The sequence below is a fragment of the Falco punctatus genome, assembly GCF_963210335.1.
Source record: "Falco punctatus genome assembly, chromosome: 8".
Lineage (NCBI taxonomy): Eukaryota > Metazoa > Chordata > Aves > Falconiformes > Falconidae > Falco > Falco punctatus.
In genome coordinates, this window is record NC_137588.1 from 61,394,153 (window position 1) to 61,416,025 (window position 21,873).

Consider the following 21,873-nt stretch of genomic DNA (forward strand, 5'->3'; position numbering starts at 1 on the left):
TGTTTTTCAAACTCCAGAGGACCACTAGTACTGAAGTACTAAGGGTTTAGAGCAATAATCATTAATTTTTCAAATGAAGAGATGAAAGGAGATACATTATCAGTATATGAGGCTAAACTGAACTATTTGTTGTTTCCAGTTGACTAGGACCTCTCCTGGGGTAAAGGTACATGATGTCCCCTCTAAGGTAGCAACCTGATCTATGGAGCAGTTTGAGAAAAATCATTTGCTGTCTGTGTACAGGATGTTAACTATGTGGAAAAGTAATAAAGCAGCGTAAGCCTCTGAGAGAAACACAGAAGCTTCCAACATTGCCCTCCATCCTTTCCTTTCTACCTCTGAGCAAGGCTGTATGGAAAATATATTAAAATCATGAGGTTTGTTCAGCTCCAATTTCCAGATGGCAACATATGATACAATATTTGCCAGCTTTTGATTAAAATTAGGCTTTTCTGATCCATAAGGGTAAAGCTTGTAATATTCTCATCTCCCAATTCCTTGATTTCTGATGTTCGTTGTTCCCATAAATTATCAAGTACAGCCAATAGAAGGCAGCTAATTTCTATCTAGTGGAAGTCAGGCAGACTTGTGGATTTGATGCTATGTAGTTTAAACTATTTTAATATGCCAAATTTATGGAAATGCTGAATTTAATATTCTCAGAACGAATCACACCTGCTTTTCAGACAGAACTCCCTCCCTCCTCTGCCTGATCCCTTGAGTTTGGATAATCTCACTATATTTTGCATGGCTTTCTTTCAACGTGCCCAAGACGCAGGCCTTCTTTGTGCTTAAAACCAGAAGCCATTTCAGACAGCCTGACCTGGTTCATCCAGAGTCTGAGTCATCTTGGTTTTTAGTGAGAAGCTGCCAGAATGATACTGAGGTGCCCATAAGGGTGCGGGGATGCAGGGGGCACGCCGGCTGCTCTAGTCATGTTCCTATTTCCAGCCAGGGCAGCTGTGCATGGACATTGGGATGAATTTTCTACAGTTTGGCTGACCCCAGGTTCCTTGAAACAGAGGTGATGCTTCACTTCATCCCGAGCAGTCCCTAGTGGAAAGACCGGGATCGAAACTCCTGTCCTCTGCCTGGTCCCAGCATCCAGCTAAAAGCCCTTCCCTGCCAGTGCAGTGTGACCAGAAATTACCAAAATAATGATGTACCTTACATGGCTGTAGCCTTCCTGGTCTCAGTGTCATGCTTACTCCCAGGGAAACTGGTCTAACTATGGAGATGTAAAATTACTACATGTGATGCATTTTGCTTCTTCGATCACTAAGAGAAAATAGCTAGTGCTGGTATGGTTAGGTGCAGGCTGTCAATACCCATGTGTAATCATTACAGAAGCACTCAAAGATTAACTGACTGGTTGGGGTAAACACATCCATTTTGACCAGAAATTGTCCACACACAGAGCAGGAATGGGAAAGAGCCGTGTTTCATCAACTTGTGTGGCATCTCAGAGAGGTGACATAGTTAGCAGTAAGGAGAGTATGCTGCAAGATTTCACAATTGCAAAGAAAACACCAAGCTGACCTTTTTTTTTGGTCAGATCCTTATCTGGTGTAAATCGGTTCAGATTCATCAAAGCCAAGTTGTTCCTGGATGCTGTTGCTCAGTTTTCCAGAGTCAAAACTGATGTTTTATTAGAAGCTCATAGCTGCACATATTAAAGTAATCAGGGCTATTTTCATTACTGACTGTGCAAGTGAAACGAAGACAGACATAATGGAAATGTGTTCAAAAAAATTTACTGACAAAGAATTTAAATAATATTTTTTTTCTCCAGTGTATGGCTGTTGTGCACTGTAACCAGGTCTAGCAGATGCCATTAATACAATGGAAGGATTGTAGTGAAAGGGAGAGGAAATGTATTTCCCAATCCCTACTGGAAATTATGTCTCTGCTTAATTCCTCCAAGCAGCTAGGATTTAAATAATTCTTACTCTTTTCCCATTGGGCTTTCCCCATAGCTGCACATCCCTCAAGTGAGCATCTAGCCTTTGGGATTACCTGCAGAAAAACACAGTTCTCTTCCTCACCCTCCTCCTTCGGGATGTTTTATAGAGCAAGTTTACCTGGATTCCCCCAGATCAGTCATTTCCCTCTCTGCTGCTTTCTGCTGTCATTACGCAGTCTGGGTTCTCTTCTCATTTTATTTGAAGCGAGGTGGATTTTTACTCCATATTTATGCAGATTTTCTTCTTGTAGGTTTAAAGAGCTTCTCATTCATGCCTGCATTGACTCAGTCTTTCACTGACAAAGACAACCCCCCTGCTTTCTTCTCAAGCACATCAGGCAGCTGGCACTGAGACTCCAAATAGTTGTTTCTTCCCCTTGTCCTCCCTCCTTGTTCTCCCAACCTTCTGTCCCGGTGAAGAACCTGTCCCCCAGAGCTGGGCCACTGCAGAGCCCTCCCTCTGTCCTGTAGTAAGGAAGGTACCCACTGGAGGGACAGGGCTGGTTCGGACCTGGCATCCCGCTGGGGAAGGAGGTGGTGGCCAGGCAGTGTTCAGAGGTGCTGTCTCTTAGGAGCTGGTGGGCTGGTGGCTCTTCATCTGTCATAGAAGAAAGTACCCTCTTGTCCAACCCCAAACTTGGTGGCATGGTCTGAAAAAAACATATAGAGGACTAAGACCTAAGGTCTTAAATGCATGAAAAAGCAGTGATGAGACATTGGAACTTATGTTGCCTTTGGGGAGGTGGCTGTCCCCCACAGCAACGGGGCAGATCTCATCCAGAGCCAGCCATGTCCCCCCAGCAGGAGACTGGGACCACAGGGCTGTTTCAAGGGACAGGGGCCTTGCCATGGCTGCTTCGAGTATCTTCTCCTCACAGATAGCTCTGCTCCTGCATTATGTTTTCAGAGCACAATTCCTTATTTTGTCCTTAAGGGACTAATTTTGGGGAACAGTATGGTGTGAGATGTGCCCACCTCCTTTCCACCCTTCCTCCCCCTTTCAGAAACACTACAGGTGAGTTTCACCCCAACTACTTTGCAGGTATTTAACCCAATTTAACCACGTAGACATTGAAACAGCCTGTGCAGGGTGACAAGCACCCGTAAGAGAGACCTTACACGACAGAGCGAGCCGAGGTGCTTGCTCAGAACAGGGGGCACATCCCACCACACACACCTGAAGGCAGCTGCAAGGCTTCCTGCTCTCCCCTTTGGCTTAACCTGTTTGGAGTTTTTCCCCAGCTATAGCTCTTCCTGCCCTTAAAGTATGTGTTCATGCAAAGCACTGCCTGCACCAATTCTGTGTGCCGCTGTGCGTGACCTCAACTAAAGGACGGTGCAGTAGCAATACCCGGGCAAAGCACGTCACCATGTCTGGTTCAGGTGAAGTGTGTCTGGTTCAGCTGCAGCGCTGGTGCCATCGGAAAGGCCACTGAAGCCCTGGGGCAAGCGGGATGCGCTGAGGCTGGTGGGGTGGGTGCTCCCGCTTGTGGCAGAAGGAGCATTCCCTGGCTGTGCAATCTTGGGGAGTGATTTAGCAATTACCCTTGCAACTTGCTGTCTCAACATCTTTGCTTTCGTCTTTCTCATCATTATCAGGCTTTTCTCTCTCTGCATTTAACCCATATGTGAGTGGCTGGCCAAGAAGCTCTTCATATATTCTGTAACATGGATAATATCCTGTGGAGACAGGGCAAACAACTCACTGTCTCATCCTGCTTAGTGTTAAACTTGTCCTCATTGAAGCTTTCTTCTCTTCCTGTTCTGATGTGCAGTGTGGTGAGGGAAGATGGGCTGATCAAAATGTGAGACGTTCTGTAGTAGGGCAGGTAGGGAAGAGCAAACGCCAGGTACTCGGGGGATAACGGGTCACTGCAAAGCGGGAGCTTGGTGTTCAGATCTTCAGGACTGTCCCTGGTCAGCAGGATTTGCTCCAAGACTCCTGGGCTGGATGGTGGGGGAATGGTCCCATCCCTTGTCTCCAGATCTCCTAGAAGCTCCTTGAAGAAATTTATATTTAATCAAATATGGTAAAGTTATGCTATCAATGGGCAAAAGCCACTAGCAATGAAATGGTTTCTCATATAGGGTTTTCAGTTAAATTTAATGCCACGTTAGCTCATACACTCTCAGTCTCTAGTAGTTCACACAGGAAAAATATGAAATTCCATGTTTTCCCTGTGTTGATGAAGAGCAGCAATAACCAGGCTTCAGAGATAAAAACTCGGTCTCCATGCCCTGCTGCCTGACTTTTTACAGCCTGCTGGTTGGCACCAGCTGAAACCACAGCCTGCGGAGACAGCGTCTGTACCTGATCCGAGGTTAAACCTGCGTCTGATTTCATGAGCTGCCTTGGCACGTCCCAAGACAAAGAAATGAGACTCCCACAGGCTTGGGCTGCTTAGGGTGATTTACAGCCTCCTGAAAATCTTGGTAGATCAGCGGTGCTTGTGAGCATTCTGAAAATGGAAGATCAATAAAATTTGGGTAGAACCTGAAAAAATATCTGTAGAACCCTCTTTTCCTCCAGATATTCTCTTTTCGAGTTTTCCATACAATCAAAACTGGCATACACAATTCCAGTCTTTAAAACAGTTTGGACTTGATGTGTCAATTCAGCTCCTGTTTTATCCCTGTCTTTATTTGAAAAGCTAATTTATCAGATCACCACTGCTACAAGACACTATTTCATTGAAAAAAAAAAAAAAGGTCATCTTGCTGTTATAGATAAACACACACTAATATATTGCTACTGGAAAAATTGTCTGCCTCTTGCCTGCTCGCTACTGCTGTTAAATCCACATCCGCATCAACTTTCTTCTGTTTTTTTCTGATCAAAAGACCTGTCTCTAGGGCTTTTTGCATTTTAAGGATTTCTTACAAATATCTCGTTCAAATAGGCCTGAATCTACACATTGGGTAACATAACTGCAACCCACTTCACCAGGGAGAGAAAAAGGATATTTTCTATAGTTACCAGGTAGCCAAGAAGCACCCAAGAAGGGAAAGCCAGTGGGGAGAGCATCGTCCTGGATCCGCCTGGCTGCCTTGGTGACAGGGTTCCAGGGCAGCATCACAAATGGGAGGACACCCCACCCACCCACCCCATCTCCCTGCTAGCAGAGCTCTCTCCTTCCTCCTCCCCAGTACAGTCTTGTAGACATCCTGGGATTACTGGGAGGCTCACAGGCAGCCTGGCTTCTTTCTAAGGAAGCATCGGTTGCTTTTCTCCCTGCCAGTGAGGTGACAAACTGCTGATCTAAACCCCAGCAAACCAGTCATCCCCTTCCTGCACCTTGTTCTGCACTGGCACGGGAGAGCCTGTTTGATGGACTCCAAACCAAGCAACCAGCAGCCAAAGTGACACATTCAAAAGGATAAATTTCAATAGAAATGGCATCAGATTAATGCATTCTTTCATTTTCAGAACAATCACTGCAAAGACGGTGATACTGTGACATAATAATGCATCTCTCCCTGGTTTATAAACACAGAAGAAGGTAGGGGAATGCCTCAGTCATCCCTCAGTTGTGCATTTTTAAAGCCATGTATTCCCATACTTTAAAAAAAGAATATATCCTGTAAATATATAGAAACCAACAAAGACTCCTGGATATTCCACACTGCAATAGTTATTATCTATTTTCCTCCATTCAAGCTTCAACTATTTTGTGCTAAATGACAGATGATTTTATTACTGCATCAACATGTATGTATTTCAGCATTTAACTGGCAAGTGTAATAGAGCAGAGCAGCTCCTCTGACAATACATTAAAAATGCTCGTAAATACCCGGGTAACAGAGAAATTCAGAATAAGATTCTTTCCCACATAGTATTTTATCTGTTTACTGAAATTCCAGCGCTCTAAAGCACAGAAATGATTTTGAATGGACTATATTATTATTCATCCCATTTATTATCCTGGTTGCTGCCTGCAGTAAAAAGTGGTTTCTGATAATGTGATTTCTCAACTGCATCAGTATGATATACCGGCTGCTAATGAAGTGTTCAGGCACCCAAAACCCCAGCCTCATTGAAATTCATTACCACAATGATTCTGCCAGAACTAATTGCTGTCAAGGCTGCTTATGCATATGTCTTAGTTTCATTTCACAAAATGACAGAGCTAATGCTGGTACAAACCAACGTAAAAAAACCCCTGGAGCCTGCAACACACTCAGCATGTTGCAGGAGGTTTCTCCAGTGAGCTGACACTCCTGCAGGGCCAAGAACAGTCTGAGGATTTGGATACTTTTTTCCTTTAAATTGAAATATGGCGTTAACGTGCAGAGGAAATAGTGATGGAGTATGGGAGGGTCTTAAGGAAAAGACATGGGGAGGTCTCTGCTGCCTCCAGTGCGCCCTGAATCACTGGGCTTTGGGCAAGGCACAGGGTTTGGGCCAGAGGAGGACTCAAAGACATGGGATTCGAAGACAGAAAAGGCGTGGGTGGGCTCCCTGGGTGCTGAGCTCCCATGACACTCACAGCCTCCCCCAGCCAAGGCGCAGATCCTCCCTGCGTCCCCAAATTCAGACCCACACCCTGAAGACCAGACCGTCTTCCTGAGCTGCAAACGCTCTTATGCAAACCAAGCATATCTTTAAAGATGCTTTTACGGCCATAAATGCAATTTGCTGGGAAGGAAGGGAGAGGAACTACGGAAGTTTGTGAACCCTGGGACTGACTTGAGCAGATTTGCTGAACAACTCCATTTACATGATGTTTGTGCATTCCTGTTTCAAAAGTCAGCCTACGCGAATTGCTCCAGATACGCCTTGCCAAAATACTTGGGACTGATCCAAGGGAATGATCTTGACTGTTGCAGGTGGGTTATGGACCCCCGAGAGGTGCCGGAGGTGTCAGGGAGTTCACTAATTATGGCTCATTACGGCTCGTAGGGGAAGGATGCTCTCAGCGTGGGGAGCTGGGGTGCTTTAGCAGGACACCTTTTCAGACACCTCCTGATGTGGGCAAGATGAACAGGGGTGAGGGTTTTCCATTTCAACCTTCTGGAGTTACATTTTGCTGCTGAGATCGGTGGGAGCAAAGCTGCCCTTTCGTGGAGCCTTTCAGTGTTTTCCATAACGATTTCCCTGCGACTTCAGACCTCTGCAACCGGGCCAGTTAGTTTCAACAAAGACAACTTTTATTATCTTAGTGAAAAGCCTGGATGTGCTGGTATGTTCTGCTTGCTACATACACGTTTTCAAGCATTAGTCATGCCATAACATCTGCTTTTTATTGGTAATTACACTACCCCCATTTTAATAAGAGGTAATTCTTAAATTTCTCATAAAATATATATGACTCCAGGGAAAGAAGGTGAAAGGTTTTGCAAGCCTTTCACAGCCACAAGACCAAAATGAGTGGAAATAAATCCTTTCTGAGCAGAACTTGTCCAGCCACTCATGACAGCGCGTCCAGGGATGCCTGTGTGACTCGCTGTCCCTATTTCTCCTAATTGTTCATGCTCTGCGAAACAGACCCGCAAAGCCCATGTGCCGTGGCCCTTCTGGGTGCTATTAACGTGCTCAAAAATGGGGACCTGCTCCTAAAACTGCACGTACATGGATACCCCCTCCCGGGTGTAACTCAACTGGAATTAGTGTGAAGGGGGTTCTGCGAGATCAGGTCTGAACTGGGGAACAGTAAAAGTTTGTGGGCTGTTTCCAAGTGTTTTAGACACTTTAGAATTGCAAATAGGTGTCCAGATTAATGGACCGTAGCTTGTTTGCATTCATATTTATGGTAGACTTGGTATAAACCGAGCTGACATAGTGTGCCTGAAAAATGAGTCACATCTGAAGTGGAAGACCAATATCCAGATAAAGCATCATGAAAAAAGTCTTTTCAGGCTCCTTCAAAAACTTCCAGTTTGTTATTTCCCACTGTCTGTCTGTAGGTAAGTGCTGCTGCACTACTTCGGCAATGCGGGCACTGGGCTCTGCGATTCCATAGCGTGTTTCCAGGGATTTTTCTCGTGATTCTGGACAAGGCAGTGACAAATGACACTTTTGCAAGGTCATCCCTAAATCTTTGAAAGCCAGGGCACTTTTTCAGTGGCTCCTGCCATTCACTGAATGCCAGCAGCCAAACCCATATGGAGCATTGTGTGCTGAGCTCATTGTTGATGCAAATGCACACAACTAGTTTTGATTAAGAACAAAATGCAGAATTGACTCAAACTGCTTTTTTTGTTTGAAAAGCTTCAAGCCTCTCATTATCATCAGGGTTTCTTTCAGGACAGGAAATCGGAATTTCCATAAAATAATGCTGAAAGGCACAGGGCGAAGTCAAAGAACATTTATGTTCCTAACGAATGGAAGGATAAACATGCAAAACAAATTTGGGGACACTCAACTAAACATTTGGGGGCATGTTATGACATAAGGATTGTTTAAATTATTCAATATATAATAAGCAGCCACATACACAAATGGCACAAGGACAAAGCAGTGGGTTTGAGAGAGGCCTTTTCCCTTGGCACAAAGCTGCCAGCTATCGAGGACGTGGTTACTGCGTCCAGTAGCCAAGGAGGTTTGCAGGGTAGGGTGCCTAGGTTGCGTGGTTTTCATGTGAACAAGGAGCTCGCTCCAATACAGAAGAAGGTCCCGTGGCAGCATTTGTAGCCCTGGGGTCATTGAGGTGGGATCAAAAAAGATCCAAAAGAGGTTTTGTGTAACCTCAGGGCTGTTCTGCTGTGTTTGGAAACTGGTGCTTGGAGGGACTCGCCAGCCGCTGAGCACAGCCAGCATGCAGGTGGTCCGGCACCGTTTCCCATTCTTGGGATGTCTTGGCTGATTGGAAAATCCTTGTGCCAAAGGAAACTGGAAAGTGGCAACCACTTTCTTCTCTTTTTCAACACCCCAATAAATCTGGCCAGAGAGTCCCTTCATTTTTATGGGCATTTAGATCATAGCCAGGGCTGGCAGTGTTCCTTACAAGTAAGGGTGTGTGGTATGTCCCAGCACAAGACCAGGCTATTCTGCGTACGATACCGCAGGGTGGGTTTGTGTTTTCTGGGAGGAGGGAAACAAAGGGAAGGACATTTGTACCAAAGATGATGTTAAAAAATCTATATTGCAAAGACAAGCTCTCCAAAATTCGAAGACTGGGGAACTGAAGTTGCTTTGTCCCTATTTCTGCACACCTCATCATGCAGATTTCAGTAGCAAAACCAGCTCCTGTCTCCTTGTGTTGCCTGCCTGCCTTCCCAGGTCTGCAGCGAGCTGTGGCACGTGGAGTTCGGGTGCATTGAGAACTGTTTTCAAGGCACGGCTTTGCAGAGAATAAACTACCTGTGAGCAGGCGAGAGTCTGGCCACTGCTTTACTCTGCTCCCAGGTGACAATACTGGGAAAGAAATTGAGACAGGTACTTACAAACATGAGTGTTGTTTACAGAAATATCCTATAAATAAAGAAACAAACAGACAAAAACCTTAAAATCATTTAAAAACCTAAAAGCAATTAATCTGAGGGAGATCAATGTCAAACTATCCAACTATCTGTTGGCGAGGCTGGTGATTACCATATACTGTCTTCACAGCAAATGCTCCCAGTGTAACGTGGTTGCTTGCACCACTTCGAACAACCCAGTGAAACCATCATCCTAAACCACACACAGACTGTTCCTTTCCTTTGGTGTGACAATTCGAGCGGCACCTCCCAGCCTCTCAAGTTGTGGACTCCTGGAGCATCAACAGGGGTCAGAGAGAGTGGGATAATCCTAGAGACACGGGAATATTCCCACCGTTTGGGAGTTGGTGGCATGGTGTTGGGGAAGCCTTGCAGAGGAAAGAGGAAAGAACAAGAAAGGAAAAAAACCACAAACCTTGATTTTAGGGAGAACTGGAAAAAACTTGTGGTGGATTGAAAAAATACCAAAAGATATCTTTTCTTTTGGTTGTATCCCCTCAAATGAAATATCACCGTATCTGTGCAGGACAACCCCAAATGGGGGAGAAGTGTTACAGCTGGCAACATCGAGGAACCAGAAGAAGCCTAAAGCAAAAAGCAGAGGGAGGATGTGTCAGGGAATGGCAGCATAAGGTTTTCTTAAAACAAATCTATCTCTGTCTTCACACTGGTAGGCAGCAGTGGAAAGAAAACTCATTGTTGTGTTTAAAAAAACAGGTCATCTTCAAGAAACGTCATGGAAACCTGAAGTAGACATGAGCAAACAGCCCTGGGGGAGTCATTTGTCTTTGCTGTCAAGAGGAAAATTAAGACTCCAGGGGACACAGAGGCTGGGTTTGATGGATGCTTGCAGCAGAAGGCAAGTCGGTCAGCATTCCTGTCCGCCACGAAATCGGGTTCTTTCCCTGGAGAAAAGTGACTGTATCAAGTGTACACCTGGGGAGGAGAGAGGGGATGGGAAGATAAATGGTGGAAAGTCCCTAAAATGATAACTGTCTCTGCTTCTTTGGTATTGACAGGAATAACCTCACTCTAGAAAGGCGAACTGGAACACTGAGCTGGAGGCTGATTATTGCTGAGTAAGCATATTCGTGGGCAGAGCACGGTTAGTGGCTACACCTGCATTAGCTTTAGCAAGCAGGTCTGAGGAGCACTGTCCATGCTAGATGTGTAGGTGTCCATACTGAGTGACATTAGTGACCCGTGCATTTAGGTGACCTGGAGCACACTGTCTGCTCTCGCGTCCCCCAGAAGCCGCCCAGCTCACGTGCTGCAGCACCACTCCACGGTGCACACTGAATTGCAATACGTGGAGATGACTGGGATATTTGCTTCCAAATTCTGCTCCTAACAACAAACTTTACACAGATATACTGGGATACAATACCTACTGATTAGGAGAACATTCCTGTGACGCATGACGCTGTGCAGCTCTGCAGCCCCCAAACCATACTATGTGAGACCCAGCCTTAAAGAGAAAGAAAAAAAATGCAATTTCTGTTATAGTCAAAACTCAAGAAAATATTGCCTCTGGAATATCCTTGCAGTTCTTCTAGAGCAAGTATCTTGTCATCCTCTTAACACACACAGGAGATACCTGCTGATTAATAGCCTGGATCCATTTCAGTGGGCAGTCATGCCCCAGTCAGCTGTGCAGTATGTATTTCTACTCGAAAACAGAGTTCGACTCCCATAAGCAACTTATTTCAGTCATTGAGGCTATGGTGAATCATGGCACTACTTTTACTGGTTGTCTTTTCCTGTTTTCTTATCAGATTTATTTCAGCCATAAAACACAGAATTTGGTGATTAATGTTCAGCACATTTCAGCTGAGCAATCTGTGGTCTTGGGTTACTAATATAAAAAAAGGGGGTGGGAAATTCTGAAAATATTTCAATATCAATAACTGCCAATGCTGGAAAAAAGCTGCAAGTGAGGCTCCAAGTCTTGAGGTCACCTTAAATAATATTAAAGGTTTTCAACTTCTTAATTAAATTAGAATTTCTTCCTCTACTTTTTCAGTTAAGGCATTGAGGATGTACTGAAGTCTTTAAACTTACTTTTCCTGCAGTTCTCACATAATCATGGGCTGCAGGAGGGGGAAAGCACCACGTATAATGAGACATACTAGTGAGCTGCAGAGTTTGGCAAGCACAGAGATCTCTAAAGAGACTCAAGGTGTTTATAGACATTTCAGCCACAACAGATCTTAAGGAGCAGGCTTTAAATTCTCAGCATCTGCAGCTGTTTCTGAGCAGGTAGAGAAGAAAAGGTACCAGTGACACAGGGGTAGGACTGGAAAGAATTGCCTGGACCCTGACAGCAGTCCCTGAACACGGCAGTCACCTCCATCAGCAGGTCCCCAGAAAGGGACGAGCCCCTGCTTGGCAGCAAACCTCCTCATTATAGTGTCCTCTTAGAAACACATTAAATTTCCATTGCACCCTGTGACATCCAGCCCTGGAAAGGGAGTAAGGAAGGAAAAAGCTCTTTGAGTTGCCAGCCCCATCACCAGCGCCACGTGCATATGGCAGCAACCGGAGGTTAGTACTTGATGGTCTGGTTCACCATTCAATTTATTTTAGAGAATATATTCTTCATTTGGCAGCTGTGACTGTTTCCCATCAGGGAAGGATTCATGGGTGCAGCAGCTCTCTAGCTTTGCATTCACTCAACCTTCAGCTTGTTTGCCTCTAGCAAACTTTCGACGGTGCAGCTGGAAAGCAGGTCTGCAACCGCCCGCGGTGCCGTCTGAGGCAGCTTCACGCTGTGGGTTTCTAACATGGCTCTTCACTCCATACTTACTGTTTACTGAAGAGGCAGCTGCAGGCAGCTGTGCTCGAAAAACCAGGTGGGAAGAAGGTCTTGCCCTTGGGTACGGGTCCTTCCATGAGTCCCCTGGTCCCTGGCGCGAGGCTGTGGCTCCCCGCAGAGCCGGCTCGGCCAGGGGAGCGAGGGAGGCCAGTCCCAGCAGGATGGGCAAGGAGGGAGGTGGATGCAGCGTGTCCAGGAAGCGCATTCCCGGGACATGACGGCACATCCCGGGGGCCCGGAGGCTGCACTTGTGCTGGGAAGGAAGGACTGGGCTTGCTTTCAGGTTCCCCTTCTTGCTGGGGAGCAGGACTCCAAACACATTTTCTAAAGCCACTTCTGTGTTTTTCCCAGATTCCCTCCTCAATACTTCCACTATGATTCTGAAGAAAAAATAATCGGTAAGCAAGGGTTTGGCTGCAAACTGCTGAGAGCTGGTGGCACGGCCAGGACCCGCACCTGCCTCACTCCCTCTGTGTGTGTGCCCACATCTCGCCAGGTCAGGGGAGAACCTCTACGGAGAAGGGACATGTTGTCCCACAGGAGGTAACGCAGGGTCCCCACTGAGCCATGGCATTCCCCAACACCAGGCTAATGCATTAAATAAAACTTCAGTAACAGGCAAGAGGGATGTGCCCAGGCAGCCCCCCCGCAGTCTCAGCCCATGTGAGATGGGAAGGAGATGGCAGGGATCAGCCGGACACCCACTGTCCTCACGCGCTCGGCAAGTTCGTGGTCACTGCTGCAACGAGGGCAGGACCTGGATGTCTGACCTTATTTTAGCTGGATACACTTGGAAGTTGTGCTCACTTTTGCCCAAAAAGGTGCTTTAAGGGAAGGAATCAAGCTCACCCACACAACACCCAGGTGATATTTGAATTCACCTTCCACAGTCTTCTTGCACTAGAAACCCGATTTCAGTGTTCACACTTACACATTCAAGACTAAAAAAATCTGCCATTTGGTCTCCTCCACTGAGCTACGCTGGGCAGCACAACCAAACTCCTGAAAACTATGAAAATGAGATTAATTATTTTTAAGTCACACATTATGTTGAAAGCAAATGACAAACGTTGGAGGGAGCCAAGGCAGAGCGTGATCACACCAGAAGAGAGATTTGGAAATGTACCTTCCAAACCGATGCAGGCTCTCCTGTGATGATGGGCTTGCAAGCTTGCAGCAGAGCTCTGAGCCTGGAATTTGCTCCAAGGGAGCTGTGGTTGAATTTCTTTTTGTCGCTGTTGTTTTGCAATGCCATAATAAGTGTTGGTGAATTTACAAATCATAAAAGCATGGACCATGGGTGGGTGCTTTCATCCAAGGACGAGAATAAACATTTTTGGTGTCAGCCCATTCCAGAGAGGATTTCAGCGTTATAAATTAAAAAAAAAAAAAAAAAAGGAAAAAAATTTAAAAATGCTAAACAAGCAACAGCTGTTTGGAACAAGGCCCGAAACCCAAAGTATATAAATGGTGTTCAGACAAATGCTTGGAGACAGTGACAAGAAAATGCTCAGCACAAGAACTGCAGGGTGATTTCTAGCTCTTCTGCTCACAGGGCACTGATTTTTATCCAGCCACAAGAAATTAGCCGTTCTCAGTGATGAGAGGTGCTTCAATGACACAGCCATGGGCACATCTACCTGGTGGGCTGGACTGGTCAGAGGCCCCCACGGTCATGGGGGGCAGTTTCGGGACGCGTCCCTGGTGGGTGCACAGGGATCTGACACAGCCTTGCACAGCAGATTGGGACACATTTACAACAGCTGAGCTGGGAAGCTGTCCATTGAAATGCTAACATTGGGGATAACGAACCGGAGATGATAAGATCATAAGTATCAAAAGCAACCAGCAGTGCTGGACAGCCGTGGGTAGCCTCCTACAGAGGACCGCAGACATGCATACTCTCCAAGCTGAATTATGAGTATTGGTTTGTTTGGAAAGGTATTTGCCCTTTGGACAGCCATATTTGTGTTTTATGCTTCAGAAACATAAATTACAGTCATTTAAACCCCAGGCTTACATTTTACTTCAATGACGTAAATGAGTTCCCAACTTTCAAAGGCCAGCTGTCCCTTACAGCAAGAGGTAGCAATTATATAAAATTCTTTTATTGCATGGAGGTATTTTCAGTCCTTTAAGTTTATGTGCCCCAGGTGAAGCAATATAAACAAACTATAGCTGTCACAATTGTGTTAATAATGGAAACTGCATTTGGGAAGTTTTAGGGATAAAACCTATAACTTTATACTGCTAAGGTGTCAAACCTTTCCAATGTAAAACAGAAGTGCAGCTGTGTGCAGTGCCGAGAAACATTTCTGAGAAGCCAACATTCACAGACTCTTTAGGTATATAAAGGCAGTTGCTTCCAAGCCATTAATAAGAATTGCAGGGAAAAATAAGGTTAAAGAAAACATTTAAGTGGATTTTTTGTAAACTTCAGATACACAAAGCGAAATCCACCCCTAATGCAGCCTCGCTGAAATCCATATTTTACAGATGTGCATGTGTTCATGGCCGATGGCAGCAATGAAATTCTGAGGCATGGTATGAGCATGGACATGCCGCAGTCCAGTCTGGCTCTCGGCTCAGGGAATTGCTCCATCAGCCCCAGTGCTGGAGTTTTCCATTGTGGATTCCTAATCCCTTGGCTACAACTTCAAAAACAGACCAGGCAAGGCAATTGATTGCAACAGTGCAGGTAGTTGTGTTTGGGGTTTGTTGGGTTTTTTTCCCCAACCCCAGTGGATGAATGGAGAAATGTTACTACATTAAAAGAACTGCTTAAAGGTTCAAAGCCAACAAAACCCACATCAAAAAGTACCAGTGTGCCTATGGATGGCTCTAATTTGCTGCCCTGTCCACCCCAGAGCACGGTGCAGCAGCCGAAAGCACACGGTGTTCCAGCTGTGCACGCATCTGGAGCTGAGCTTGTTCTGCTTTCCAGCTTTTCATTCGGTTGTGTACAACAGTGACATACTGAGCTACGTGGAAGGCAACAATTCTGCTCCACGGCATTTTTTAGAACCAGTTTTCATTTTGCATTCAGAAATACTACTTCCCTCTCACCCTTATTCAGGCAGGGTGTGGGAAAATTGGCCTTCCTAAATCAATGGCAAAGATGTGCCCACCACGCTCCAAGTGTGCACACAGTGCTGGCGTCAGCAAACTGGGGGTCAGAGATGGTGCAGGAATGGTTCACAGTCAGGAACCCACCGTAGTTCCCCCATTCTGCTGCGGGATGGAGCAGAGCTTGCAGGCCCTGGTCCCAGAGGGGAGGTATGAAACCTCCTGGTGAAAGCACTGTTGAAACCAACAGCTTTTCAGTGCTACATTGCAGTGTTGACATGTGTATTCATGAAATTTTGCAATCTGCAAAATGCAACTTTCCTCGCCCCCCGCCCCTTCTTTGGAAAAGCAAGAAAAAAAGAAGCAACCAAACATTTAGTCATCTGGTTTGATTTGGGGGCTGAAAATCCAAGCGCATTCGCATCCAGAGAACTGAGTTCACATTGGGATGGGTGTCCGAGCTCTTCTGCTAACCTCCCTCCACTTTCAGCGGTCACCTGGAGACATAGCTAGTTTTTAACATAACTTTTTCTGATCTTGTCCCATGAAAAAATCAGGGTATTTACTATAAGGCAAGCTTCCAGCAAGACAAGGCAAAGGTTTAGAGTCAGAGGAGGGAAGGTTTGGATGCAGTTCACGTCTCTTGCTTGGTGAACCGACAAGGGGGAGAATCAAACTTCAAAGGCTTCCATTGCACAGCTGATGACATTTAGGAAGAAAAGGGAAATTATTGCTTTTTCAGGAGATTTACAAATGCCATCCATGTCCATGGGTGTAATTTTCCATTAAGGAAAAAGAATTTCAGAAGCAACATATGGACCATGCAGTAAAGAAGTTACCATAGCAACCAGCCTCCTAAAGATCCCTATACATGTATACAGAAATCAAATGCATGTAATAATTATGGCCACGTGTCTAAAGTAATTTATAAGTCCCATCTTCCTAGCATTTTTTTTTGTCTATTAAAAGTCTAATTTGTGCTTCAAATATCAGCTTACTCTGCTGCCTCTCAAACCTGCACATGTTTTGCAACTGAAAGTCAAAAGCATCGTAACTGACAGTCGCTGACAACAGAGTGAATTCTAATTTAGCTAATTCAAAATATATGCTATAAGCATAAAAAAATGGTTATGGGACCAGAATGAATTAAGCTCTAGGAATACAGCTGAGATGACATTTAGGATCAGAAAATGTTAGCTGTTAAAAATAAACAGATGAAGGGGTATGAACGTCAGAGAAGTATTTCAAAAGCAGGGTGGTTTACTAAGGCAGAAGGGAGTTTGGGGCGTTACAGCCCTCCCTCCCCTCTGCACTGTGGTCCCTGTGTGGAGACAGATGGGACCTGCCAGGGACCAGCCTCTCCCCACAGCCCCAGTGTTCCCATCATGGTGGGCTCAGGGACATGTACTTCTGCTCTATTTTGTTGGAATCTTGGAATTGATCTTAAAAAGATTTCATGGCTTGGCACAGCATGTTCCCACATTTCTCTGTGCTTTGGCATTAGGAACCAGAGATCGTCCTTCTTGTCTGCTGGACACTCTGGAAATTTAGCAAAGATGGAATTCCTAGATGGGCATCTAGGAAAAGAAAGCCTTTGCTGCTGAGAGGAGATGGGGATATGGAGTAGTGCCAAGAGGAGACCTCCTTCTGATGCAATTGACTGTGGGATGAGAGGCCATCAGGTGCACTGATGTTGTCTTCCAGGTCCTGCTTCAAAAGATGCTGCGAGGAGATGTTTCCCCCTTGCCCCTGTGGCACCACCATGGCCTCTCGGCTGGCTAGTGGGGAGCTTTAATCATGAATTAAATGCCAATTTTACAGACAGAAATCCCAGTCTTCAAGCTGACAATCTGAAATGCTGAGGCCCAGAAGCCCCAAAAGGGGTTCAAGTTCCATTTTGACATATCTTCAGCCAGGAAACAAATCAATTCAATGGATAACAAATGAACAGACTCACCCTAACTACCTGTGTTCAGAAAGACTCTCAGTGAGCTTCAAGGCATGCCCTAATCAAGTAGTGTTGAGCTTAGTCTGCTAAAACCGTTTTTTCATCACACCTGGCTCTTGTTACTGCAGGTGGGAGCTGTCTCTGCACCATGCCAAAATCTGCATCCCTGTTTGAGGGATGCTGCATTCCTGGGGTACACACAAGGCTCCCGCCGCCACAGGTCTGAGGAAGACATGCACTTACTTTTCAGAACAAACAATTTGAACTCTCAAGTGAGTACCTGCACATGGCTAGGACTTTTCACAGTGCCTCCTTCGCCCAGCTGCTGTTCCCCTGCCTGCTCCGAGCATCAGCTGCTGCACACTCCATGCAACTGACATGCAGCCTTTGATGAGTTTTGTGTATTGTCTCCAGTTGCAACCTCTTCAAAGCTCTTCCAACTGCTCATTCTTTCACTCTTCCAAAGTGAGTTGAGCAGCTGGTGAGAAGATTGGGAAGAGAGAGGTCCTGCAAGTGTCTCTTTTAAGGGAATGCATCACTAATGCTCTTCAATGGACATCTATCCGGGAGGGAATATTGACGGAAAGTTAACAAAATCACATTTCTAAGCCGCTTGGAGCACTTGTTGTTGATGAGAGTTATTTCCATCGCAAGCCTCTGGCTGATTTGCAGCAAAGTTGCTCAGGACTGAGCCATGATTCTTCTCACGTGGACAAAGATGTATTTGTTCTCCCTGAGTGGAAATCAGTGCTGTTAGAGAGCCAGAAGACAACCTGGGTTGAACTTAAATCCTTTTAGTGTGAATGGATATAAAACTAGCGTTCTCTCCACATCATTTCACTCTTTGGTTGTGCAGACACTTGATTCCACCTTGCTCAACCAGAAAATAAAAACCATCTTTGGATGGGAAAGGTGCTCCCTGTTTTCTACAGTCTTGTGGGACAGTAGCTGTTCCCTTCTGCCTTCAATGGGCACGAGGGGTTTTCTGTCCAGGTGAAAATCACTGGTTTGCTTGGCTTTGCTTTTCTGTTCAGGCACCCATGGCGGTCCTCCTAAGCAACAAGGGTTGTAAGCCCACATCACACCTGGACAGGACTGGATCACCCTGCACCTTGCCTGCTGGGGAGGAGGTTTCAGTAAGTTACACCCAGCGTGACATGCTGAGGCTTACAGCTCCTGCCTGGGGGGCAAATGAAAAAGACTCCCGAAGCCTGGTGGTTACAGGAAAGTTTTCCATCTTGCTTTGTGTTTCCACCACCTTGGTGCCCACCTCTAGCAGCCCTGGTGCCACCCCCCGGCTCCCAGCCTCAGCCTCGCAGGGATCGTCCTCCCAGGCCATGCGGTAGAGCCAGGCACTGTCCTCAGGGGTGAAAACAGCTTGTTGCCACATTTTTTCTAGCTCGCATTAAGTCATAAATGGCAAAACAGATGGCTTTTAGGAAACCTGGGCCCGTGCTGGCATGCCATGGGAAGGCCACACTTGTCATTCGCAGAAGGATGACAGTTCCACCCTCGTCCCATGGAGAATGTGCACTTTTGTGGATGATACAAAGTTTGGTAAATGTTTCTTTGAAACAGCCCTTCTTTTCCCTTATGGACATACAATATTCTTTCTGGTGGCTGGACACGTAATACTTTTTCTTAATACTTTGCCCATAAAGATTCACTTACCACAGGGAACTCCACATGCCTTTAGGACTCTAACTGAGGGTACCAATTCTGAATAGGGTAGAAACAGAAGCATTTTAATGTCTGGCAACAACAACAAAGAGCCAGCAACAAAAAGGGGACAATGAGCAATGTCTTAGGGCTGGGTATTTGCTTTCTTGCACTGCAGCCCTTCTTGCATGAAACACAGCACTCCTGGGTCCTTAGCTTGGCACCTGTAAGAAGTAAAGATAAAAACGTGTATATCGCTGCATCCCCTAATTTGTTGTGAGAAATGATTAGAGGCACAAAGATGCCGAGGCTGCATAGATCCCTCTAACACACAGAGTATGTACTGAAACTGGAGGGACCTTCACTTCTCAGAAGAAATTATTGTACAGAGTCGATGGGTTTTTACAAACTCTGGCACCTAAAGATGAGCCCCACACTCTGCACGTAGCACGCCAAATGTGAGGCTTGAACAACTTGGTTCTTGTCTGTTCTGCATATCCCAGTTTCTCCCGCTGAAGGGGAATTTGCCAAGGCTGATGCTGTGAGCTGTGGGTTGTATGCCAAGAAGGCAGCGTGCAAAACCTGCTGCCTCCTCCTGACCTGCTGGGCAGAGTCTGTCCATGCTCAAAGCACAAAAGCCTGAGGGTCCAGACTTGCTGGCAGTATCGGGCTTCCTGGAGCTCATGGTGCGCTCGTGTCTCTACCCAAGTCAGTGTAACAACTTATGTCATCGCTTCTGGCTGCTGTTCAGGAAACCATCTCTAGGAAAGGTCTTACACTCCTTTGAAATGAGACTTAACCAGATGCTCAGGTGCCTCCTCGAGCAGAGGTATCTATGCACATGATACAGGTGAGAAGGTGGCACAGTTCACCTGGCAAAGAACAGGCAGCTCTCCTGCCAGCTGGCATCTTGTCCTCATCAGGCCAGCATCATGGTGCCCCAGATCCACAGATTTACGCCCTTAGGCTTGAAGGGTGGCCATTCATGGGACAAATTCCTGTGACCTTTCCAAAACTCTCCTTAGGCTAGAGATGCCAGGCTTGAAAAAAGCAATTTGCCAAATGATTTCTTAATGTTTGTGTCTTTGGGTGAAATTTGTCATGCTTTTAATTTACTACAGAAGAAAAGTGGCAACAGGGAAGGCTTTATGATTTTTAAATGTTCTAACATTTATTTCAGCGTTTCAGTTTTTATTACAATTATGTTTGTGGCAGAGGAAATTTCTCAAGACCAAGAGCTAATGTTGCTTTCAGCCACTAATGCATTTTAAATTAGTGTCAGAGAATGCTAAAACTATCCTTTTGCTGGTTCAGAAGTGAAGAAAAGCCTCTGGCACATGAGTGTGCAACATTGTCACTCCAACTAGTAGTGAATGCTGTTCAAATACACTTTCCTTTTACTATCCATTTGCCTTTACTGGGTCATGATTTTCCTCCGTCAATTTGCTTTTGAGCTGGATTTCCCTCTGCAGGCTTCTCGGTGAGCATTTTTCAAAAGTCACATAGTTCTTTTCAGGCTGGCATATGAGAAGAAATCCGTTCTTTTCACACTGTTCTGACCAGAAATGCTGAATATGCATCTCTTGCAAGAGCTATTTTCCTTCCCTGCAACTGCATCTCTAAGTGCCAGGTTCCCCGTTGATGCAAATCAGTGTGGTTCCAGCGGTGGTACCAGCGATGTGCAAACTGGCGTCGTCAGACGGTCTGGATCCCATCTCAGGGCTCTGTGCTCTTCCGTGTGACATCTGAACCTCAAATAAAATGTTTAATACAGTCACTTAATTCATGATCCCTGGATTTCCTACCTCAGCATTGTTAATAGCTTACATCCACTTCTGGCATTATATGATACTTATTATAGTTGCTGATACTTATATATAGTCACGCCATCCAGTGAGTTAGATCACGGTACAACACTTCTTTGGCCTCTGTGTCAGCACAAGGGTAGCAAAAAAATTGATTGTTTTAGGTTCTTTTACCATTGTGTTTCAAGTAGAAAAATTTGCATGAATTTCAGATCTCAAAAAAATAACCTGAAATGTAAGTACCGACAGAGGAAAGGTGGGGTTTGTGTTCTGAAGTTTTGCCTGTATAACGCTTCCCCCGAGAACACCTGTTACTTAGTCCTTATGTTTTTCGTCTCAAGAATATCTTCCCAATGCCTGAAACCTGCGGCTGGGTTTGTGGCTGCGCTCCGTCGCACCTTGGCTGGTGCCGGGTGGAGGGGGGCCCTGCTGACCCCCCAGCAGATGTGCACGGGGCTTTGATGTGCCGGTGCTGGCTGCAGGCAGCCCTGCCCCCCCCCCCCCCCCCCCCCTTTCATCCGCGGAGCCGAGGCCCTGGGGAGCGCAGATCCCAGACCTGGCCGCACAACAGACGCCGCTCAGCCAAGGGAATGGAAACCCGTGAGTAAACAGCCTCTTCTTACTGCTTTGTGATCACCTGGAGTATTTTGATCCCTACTATTATAGGTTGTTACTACACAAAATAAAACGAACACATGTGGTGTTCTCAGAGATGCATGATGCAGAACGCCGCATCTTGATCACATTAGGTAGGGCGCGGTGTCTATATGTGGTGCATTAATCCACAATCAGCAAGTTGGGAAGGAGCCTCCTGGACCGGGATGTGAACTTTGATATGATCCTCTCTTGTGACGCAGAGCCGTTTGCTGCAGTACGTGCCCAGACACACTGGGCTTGCTAAGGTTTTATTCCCAGGCATGTGGATTGGCGTAGATGATGGGAGGTGAAAATACCAAGAGCCTTGCCTGAGTGCCATAATGTAAGTAAAGAAAGTAGGGACTAACAGGGGGATGAAAGCAGGACTCTGAAGGCTGAACAGCCATGATGAGGAAAATCAGGATGGGGAAAAATGTATCTTACCCTGGCAGTAATAGAAACTTATTATATCAAAATTATTTTTTAATTTTACATGATTAAGATTAATGTAAAAAAAAAAAAAAAAAAAAAAAAAAAAAAAAAAAAAAGCTACAGTGGACCA

General features: G+C 45.7%; 1 protein-coding gene across 11 annotated transcripts in view; it reads right to left on the minus strand.

Moving 5' to 3' along the window:
* Window positions 1–1,738: 1,738 nt before the first annotated feature.
* LOC308068246 (uncharacterized protein) overlaps window positions 1,739–21,873 on the minus strand; it is a 38,817-nt gene continuing 18,682 nt past the window's right edge. For 2 of the 11 annotated variants that reach the window (XM_080398522.1, XM_080398521.1), the window contains 5 exons: window positions 12,189–13,504; window positions 10,774–10,850; window positions 9,798–9,967; window positions 3,670–3,963; window positions 1,739–2,613 (listed from right to left, as the gene is read on the minus strand). In XM_080398522.1, the coding sequence (XP_080254648.1) occupies window positions 2,257–2,613; window positions 3,670–3,963; window positions 9,798–9,967; window positions 10,774–10,801 (849 nt within the window). In that variant the 5' untranslated portion in view covers window positions 10,802–10,850; window positions 12,189–13,504 and the 3' untranslated portion in view covers window positions 1,739–2,256. Of the gene's footprint in view, window positions 2,614–3,669; window positions 4,423–9,026; window positions 9,693–9,797; window positions 10,319–10,769; window positions 10,851–12,188; window positions 19,095–21,873 lie in introns of those variants that run through there. The other 9 variants (XM_080398525.1, XM_080398523.1, XM_080398524.1 and 6 more) reach the window with 9 other exon arrangements.